Here is a 7,902-nt window from a genome sequence, read left to right as displayed (position 1 = left end):
ATTTCGGCTTAATTACCCTAACAGGTACCGCAAAAGCTCCGCCTGTGGACCTTTTAGGGCTGAACATCCTAAGAGGTATCAAAATTAACCCCCAAAAGGTGCGAGGAGCACCCCTGTCTCTTTTATATGGGATAGCCCCACCGAATCATTTATGGTAAAAGTTGAAAGAACTTTTTCGCAATGCCTACCTTTTCCTTCAAAGAAGATCGACTCACTCTGCACCCATCGACCACAAGGGAATTCGTAGAGCCTCTGAGGATCTTGGCTGCAGGTGATCATCACTTTCTCTACAAACCAGTCACTAAATAGTCCACCCTGATCATTGTCTAGTTTTATCATCAAAAGTTCGCCTACATCCTCCGCATCCAAAATATATGTATCTTCTTGTCCCGCTTCAAAGTCATCGTGAAGCCATTTGTCCATTAGAAGGGGTGTTGTTCTCCCCTTAGTGCCTAAAAAATACGGGCAAAATTGCCTTTCCACTTGTTGCGCAACAATGTTGCAAAAGTGTTGCAATGTCGCGCGAATTATTACCAGTGTTGCAAGTTGCAGCAACTGCTACACAAGGTTGCACTGATGTCTCTTATGCGAAACATGTAATGCAACTTATAATGCGATAATGCTGCACAACCTTAAATGATCACGTTGTGGAGAGAACGTTAATTTTTAGTGCCAGGCAATGAACTATTTCAATGAGGAAAAACGTTTTTGAGTTTGAGTTCAAATTACAGTCAGGGCATTGTTTCGTTTCTATTAAATTGTACGATTAAATGTGTTTGTCCTATCGATAAAACATGCGTCCGAGCCGTTTACTCTGACACCCCGCTTAATACAGACTCCTGAATAATACTGACTCTTCGATGTCAATATCAACCAGGTTACACTGCACTTGAAAGACGCATTACCTCATTGACTCAAGGACTCATTTGACTTATGAATACTTCGGTCTCAACCAACAATTATTTACCCGTTGAATATAGTTATTGACCCTTTGTGCAGCCAGGGTCACAATTATCAAATCTTACCAGTAATTGTGAGCATCACATTAGCGTTGGTACCAGCTTTTTTCCGGTCTCCAGTGAACACTGAAATGCAATAGATGGAGAGCCCTTCGCTTCCCAGTTTAGAAGGACGCCTTATGGAGCACTTCTTGCCAGGATCAGAGAGAAATTTGGATCTCAGATGTGCGATGGAAGTGTAGTCGTAAATGGTCTTTGCAGGTGGAAGTGACAAAGACAAAGGCATATTTTCTAAGGAGGAACGTGTACATTCTGTTACGTCAAGTGGCAATAGTGAAGCCAGTCTTACGTCAGCGAGGTCAAGCCATGGGTGAGTGGCGTGGTCCCAGGCTCTTGCGGGGTGGAGAACGAGGTGGGAGTCGTCAGGTTGTATTTCATGTAGTTGTATTTGAAGCTTGTATTGAATGCCGTCTCCTGACATGCGCTCTTCAAAATCAGCAGTCAGATAGTCGCGAGGTCTTACTTCGCTGTTCCATCGAGAAGTTTCCCTAAACGTACGCAATGAAAAAGAAATCCAAATGTTCAAAAGTGAGTGATGAATGGAATGGTCCCAGCATAACCTATTAGATTTTTCTATAGTAGAGTCAGGGTGCATCTTGGTAAATCGGCTTGTGCCGGGTTCATTGATATTATTATTTATTATATGGCTGTGTCTCACAAGGACTGGGAACTAGCGAATTCACGAATTTGATTGGCTGAAATCGATATTGACCGCGGTCTAGATTTTCCCATCTAGACCAGCATCTAGACCGGTTTCATTTTGCGTTGAAAAAGTAGCAAACTAAAACACACAAATGTTCACCATTTTCTTTTATTTTCTTCTCAATCATTTATGGAAGTGCCAAAAAGCCTGATGACAAAAAAAAAAAGTAAAGAGGACGAGCAAATTTCGGCAGGTTTAAGTTAAGCTCATCGCCGTTCGCAAGCGAAATGTCAGCAAACCAGCTACATTAAACGAATTAAAGTTTTCTTCTTTGCCATATAATAAACATCTTGTGAAGGTGAATTAATCAACATGACACGAGCGTGGGACAAAGAAAAATTCTGAGTCCCCGACAGGAATCGAACCCATGACCTCCCGAACACCGGGCGGGCGCTCTATCCACTGAGCTACGAGAACTCATGGAGAGCAAGGTCATTTAACTGAGTTCATATATGATAGGTGTCCTGCATACTGCTAGGATCAACGCTATCGAATTCATCGTGAGTAGTGATAAGTTAATAAAGATGGTGAATTTTAAGCTCGGTAATGAAATGTGAAGGTGAATTAATCAACATGACACGAGCGTGGGACAAAGAAAAATTCTGAGTCCCCGACAGGAATCGAACCCATGACCTCCCGAACACCGGGCGGGCGCTCTATCCACTGAGCTACGAGAACTCATGGAGAGCAAGGTCGTTTAACTGAGTTCATATATGATAGGTGTCCTGCATACTGCTAGGATCAACGCTATCGAATTCATCGTGTTCGATGAATTCGATAGCGCTGATCCTAGCAGTATGCAGGACACCTATCATATATGAACTCAGTTAAATGACCTTGCTCTCCATGAGTTCTCGTAGCTCAGTGGATAGAGCGCCCGCCCGGTGTTCGGGAGGTCATGGGTTCGATTCCTGTCGGGGACTCAGAATTTTTCTTTGTCCCACGCTCGTGTCATGTTGATTAATTCACCTTCACATTTCATTACCGAGCTTAAAATTCACCATCTTTATTAACTTATCACTACTCACGATGAATTCGATAGCGTTGATCCTAGCAGTATGCAGGACACCTATCATATATGAACTCAGTTAAATGACCTTGCTCTCCATGAGTTCTCGTAGCTCAGTGGATAGAGCGCCCGCCCGGTGTTCGGGAGGTCATGGGTTCGATTCCTGTCGGGGACTCAGAATTTTTCTTTGTCCCACGCTCGTGTCATGTTGATTAATTCACCTTCACATTTCATTACCGAGCTTAAAATTCACCATCTTTATTAACTAATAAACATCTTATTAACCGAACTAAGTCGATCTGTATGGGAGAATCTTGACCTCGGTGGTGTGTACAGACCTCACTGCGTTCGGTCTGTACTCACGACCTCGGTCAAGATTCTCCCATACAAACCTCCGACTCGGTTAATAAGAGCTAAATAATAATTATTAATAGAGTGGAACCTCTCCACAACAGGAAGTGGCCGTTACGGAGAGGTAGAGGTGTGATATGACACCACACATAAAATATATCACTAAAACACAAACCAGACGGGAACAGAGACCAACGACGCGAGGTACGGATCAAGTTTCGTGATTTGTTACAAAAAATATATGGGGTTTTGTAAACACCGTTTGCCAGTCGGTGATTAACTGGCCGTCGTCGAGAGGCTATTTTGGCAGTTGGTACGTGCTTTAGTGGCCGTTGTGGAGAGGTCGCCGTTGTAGAGAGGTTATGATCAGAGTTAATGTAGTGGACCGTCTGCCTTTACAAAATAAAGTGTCGTTGTAGAGAGGTGGCCAAACTGGCCATTAGTAGCTATTAGAGGAGGTTCGACTTTTTACTACTGGAAGCACATCTCAAGGGCCCTTCTCAAGGGCTATTTTAGTGGTAATGATTTTACCAACTTCATGAATAGTTATGACCAGTCTGTCACAGTGGAGAAAACATGATGAGACGAGAGAGACATGATGAGCCGGCTTCTTGTTACAACGTAACCACGTGGCTAATCTACTCTTGATTTCCTGGCGATTTTGTTTGCTCTCCTCTGGCCATAATGATCGCCATAACATGCGTAAAACCGAGTGAAGGCCAAGAGATGTTCAAAAGCCAGCCACTAAGCTAAACCACTTTCTAATAATAAAAGGCCCTTTCATAAATCCCTGTTGCTTGTCTAAGGGAATTTTCTCCTCAGCGATTCACGTCAGACTGAAAACCTCCGCTTTGTCAATGTGACGAATATAAACAAGTCTTACCAGGGTTTTCGTTGGTCTTCCTCCGTCATCAGTCCAGTCTCTTCCCTGCCATCCGCAGGAACGAGGCGAAACTTTGCGTAACGCGGAACACCATCTTTGGCTTTGAATTGTAACGGCAGCCACGAGTAGTACCGCTGGTCAGTAAAGGAAGCAGGCGCTCGTCGAAAAGCTTCTATGGCCAAATGAAAGCTAAATTTTGGAAAAAAGAAAATGGGTTTCGAGTCTAGAATGGATTCTACTTCGTGATCATGAAACATCAAATGGACTGTATGTAACTAGTTATGACAAGACTTACTGCCAAGGATCTTCGAGGCAGTACTCTTCAAAGGTCTTGGTGCCTTTACTTAAAGCATTAAGCATCTTATCAAAGCTAAAGATGCTCCAAAACGCGGCCTCTTCACCCGTATGCAGCATCAGATCGAACGGTGACTCGATATCGCTGTCGGCAAACTTCACAGACACGACCCTCGCGTCCAGTTCAGTGTCATCTAACCTGAGCAGATTAGAATGGCGGACGCGGACTGGGAAGACTCGTCCGGGAGTGAAGAAATCTTGCACAGGGAGGAGAGGATTGTTGAGGATTGTTAGTGCTCCAGTTGCTCCAACACCTTTAGGATGAGTCAGTGATTTAAGAGTAAATCCTGTTTGATATTTTTTAATATAGAGTGCCATTTGTGACGAACTGAAGGGTCCAGGTTCTGGTGGAGGCTGAAAAAAAGATGACAACAGTTCAAAGGACAGTCAAATTTGAAATAGTGGGCAAGTGGGGAAGGGAGTTCAGAACGCGTTTAAGAGATTGGTTACGTTTGGTCTACACCCGGTTCAAACTTTGGTGGACTTCCATAAGGGTTATTACCGCATGTTATATCCTATTCAGCTTCATCCTTCTTATTACAATTTGACTTTGTCAGCGATCGTTGCATTATTGCCGCTTTCGGGCTACTTTGTGCTCATTCACCAAATTTTAGAAATCTCTCGATCAAGCACATCTCCGTAAAATCGTTGGTGAAACCTGTGCTCCACATTTACCTCATCAGCTTCTTCCATCTTCTGCTCAAACAATTCCTCTCCCATCATTTCCTTGAATATCTTGAATCCCATATTCACCCCTGTTCAGAGAATTCTTAAAATTAGCTCTAAATTATGAACTAAAACGTGAAAAAATTGATCATTTTTTAAAACAGATTAATTACTTACAGGAACTGTCCTCTTTCACTTCAATCGTCGGCCTCTTAATTGTTCCATTCTGCGATTTAATGCTCTTTTTCTTCTTTGAAGGAATGATCCCCATGTTTATTTAAAAAGCTCGTTATGCTATGAAGTAAAAGCAAAGCAAACATTGTCACACAATTAACAGCTCGTTAATATAGAAATACCGCATAATAAGGACATCATCAAGACTTCAAAGAAGGCGTCTGAATGTATAAAGTCTATAAACGATGTCCGTGAACGACGACACAAATGTTAAATTGCCGATACGTTAAACAGAAGACAGAAAGCAGAAGACAGAAAACAGAAAACAGAACATTCACTCCACGATTTAATCCATGCTGAGATTGTGTATAATAATGGCGGGTATTCAAGCGAGATGTAATATTTATCTTTCTTTGAACTGGCCTTTAAGCCTACAAATATTAGATCTGTTCATAAGAGTTGCGTGACTGCTGTTCAGTATGAGTCTTCTGCGTGTAGAGATGGGCGAACTGTATCTAGACACTTTGAGCCCTGACTTCGCCTTTTGAAAAAGATAGCTCGTCTTGAAGAACAACCCATGCGTACCTTTATACTAAGATTTATAAATAAACTAGACGCATTAACCAATTTGTCTAATTCTGTTTTTTCAAACTCGGAGGGCGAATCTAGGAATCTCAGTGGTTAGATACAGACAGAAAAAATTCGCTGTTACTGATACAATGTAAGACACATGCATGCATACCGCGGAACCGTGGTTTCAGTATGCAGGAATGCTGAGTATGATATCAGTAAAGCACAATCCCAATACCTTGGGAAGAAAGGGCCACCAAAACGGAAAAGCTTAGCTACAGGATTTCTATCGAAGAAAAGTTCAGAAATGAGAAAAAGATTATATTGCTGGAGTTGCTGTAATCGTGATTAACATACGTGACAAGTTGAAACTTAAAGTCACACAAGCCTTCAAAACATCGCTTCACTTCACATGACGAGTGTGGACAATGTCATCCTTCCAATTCTTCGTGTTCGTTCCGTAAAGCATCAGCACGCTCGCATATTGTAACAAAACACGAAGCAGACGGAACCAGGTTCAAAACTGCCGCTTCTGTTCGCTTCTGACGGGAAAATTGCGAGTCATTTGCATACTGAATTAAAGCAAGTTCGCATCTACGACTCCTTCTGAAATTCGCATTCTTTAACTACTGAGGTATGTTTTTACCAAAATCCTACCGCAGACAATCAAACCAGCTTCGTATACTTACCGACTACAACTTTCTAGTGCCCAGCCAGCTCTGCTGTGAGTGTTATCTTTACTTATTTCATGTTTCGTGAACACGTTCGGTTAATGAATTGTTGATTTCGTTGACGTCACTGACACTAAACCAAACTTTTCGATGCCTTGGTAACAAAGCACAGTTTGTAATTAGACTCATCCTTGCGTAAATGTTGATACCCTGGCAGGGTGTCAGGCTAATATTGTACTACAACACTAAACCTTTTAACCTTTTTCCGCAATGTAAAATCGATGAAGCTTTTCTTTTCACCTGCTTGAACAAACATTTTTCAAGAGGTATTAAATGGTCGTTATTAACTCTTTATCAAGATCCGGTGTAGAAAGTTCTACGTTTTTTACCTCACGCTCCGTTAAACGAACAGAAAAAAGTGTGATAATTTATTTCTATTGCCCCTGCGTGTGATAAATCCAATCACCTGATGAACAATTGAAGCTCCTGCAACAACAAAATAACTTTATTCAGGCCTTTGTTGACCATCTTTGTTTGTCGCCATTCACTGTGTCAAAGCATTCATGCTGTATTTCATGTCAGTATCCACGACACTAAAAAGTCCGCACAGGAGAAAATATGACATTGCGGAAATCTGTCAGTCCAAGGACTGGTTACATGCATTCGTGGTTAAGTTAATGAAATAACACAGATCATGATCTTGTTAATTAATTCCTATTAAAATTCCTATGCCTAAGCTCAACAACCCACTACACTCGCACAGTGAGTATTTTCTTTTGAAAATACCATCTGCCCTAATACTGAAGCGTTCGTGAGGTGAGCGCAACACTGTGGTGGTCTATAAGTCACTGTGGTAGTCTATCGTGAGGCAGTCTATCGGTCAAAGCGTGACATTCCTTACTTCACTGATGATGATGTCACGTATGCAATTGTCAGTAATGACGTGGGATGGGGGTTGTGATCCCGTTCCACGCACAAATGTTAACAACATTCACGCGTCACAGGTCCTTTTAGCTACTTTTAACAATGACTTTTTTTCCCACAAAATCACGAATCACGTATGTTTTTTAAGTTGCTTTTCGCACGTCACACGCTAAGTTTTGCCCTCATCATGTGTCACCCTTTGCCACCCGGTAATGAAATTACACCAACGAGCTTTCGCTCGTACATTGTTTACCAAATGCACATAGGACAGTGAAGTGATTATCAGTTAAGTTAGAGGAGCAACGTCACGGTTTTGCATCTTGAAAAGTGTAGCCCAAATGTTTCAAGTTTTTCGTTTGTAATCCGTGCCAATCTTCTCCATCCTTAACCATCCTTGTTCCTCCATGTTTTATTATTATTTGGTATTTTTCCATCTTAGTAAACTGTTATTTTCAGGTTTCCTTCAATTCAAAGGTAATTTTGTACGTGGTCAAAATAACTCAAAATACCGTGACTGAGCTCCTTGAAGTCCTGGTTAAGGGGAGCAAATTGTAACTAGTTTCAAGTGATTTAGTCTT

At 41.8% G+C, this 7,902-nt stretch overlaps 1 protein-coding gene across 1 annotated transcript in view; it reads right to left on the bottom strand.

Annotated features, from left to right (window-relative positions):
- Window positions 1-6,655, bottom strand: part of LOC110065888 (allene oxide synthase-lipoxygenase protein-like) — an 18,302-nt gene extending 11,647 nt beyond the window's left edge. Inside the window, exons 1-7 of the mRNA XM_020773056.2 lie at window positions 6,419-6,655; window positions 5,163-5,279; window positions 4,995-5,074; window positions 4,261-4,673; window positions 3,966-4,154; window positions 1,026-1,507; window positions 189-452 (exon numbers count right to left, since the gene is read on the bottom strand). Coding sequence (XP_020628715.2) covers window positions 189-452; window positions 1,026-1,507; window positions 3,966-4,154; window positions 4,261-4,673; window positions 4,995-5,074; window positions 5,163-5,256 — 1,522 coding nt within the window. The 5' untranslated portion in view covers window positions 5,257-5,279; window positions 6,419-6,655. The remainder of the gene's footprint in view (window positions 1-188; window positions 453-1,025; window positions 1,508-3,965; window positions 4,155-4,260; window positions 4,674-4,994; window positions 5,075-5,162; window positions 5,280-6,418) is intronic.
- Window positions 6,656-7,902: the final 1,247 nt, after the last annotated feature.

This window comes from Orbicella faveolata, unplaced genomic scaffold, assembly GCF_042242905.1.
Source record: "Orbicella faveolata isolate gen_17 unplaced genomic scaffold, um_ofav_v1 contig_3, whole genome shotgun sequence".
Classification (NCBI taxonomy): Eukaryota; Metazoa; Cnidaria; class Anthozoa; order Scleractinia; family Merulinidae; genus Orbicella; species Orbicella faveolata.
The sequence above is the reverse complement of the archived record's forward strand: the minus strand, read 5'-3'. Positions and strand labels throughout refer to the sequence as shown.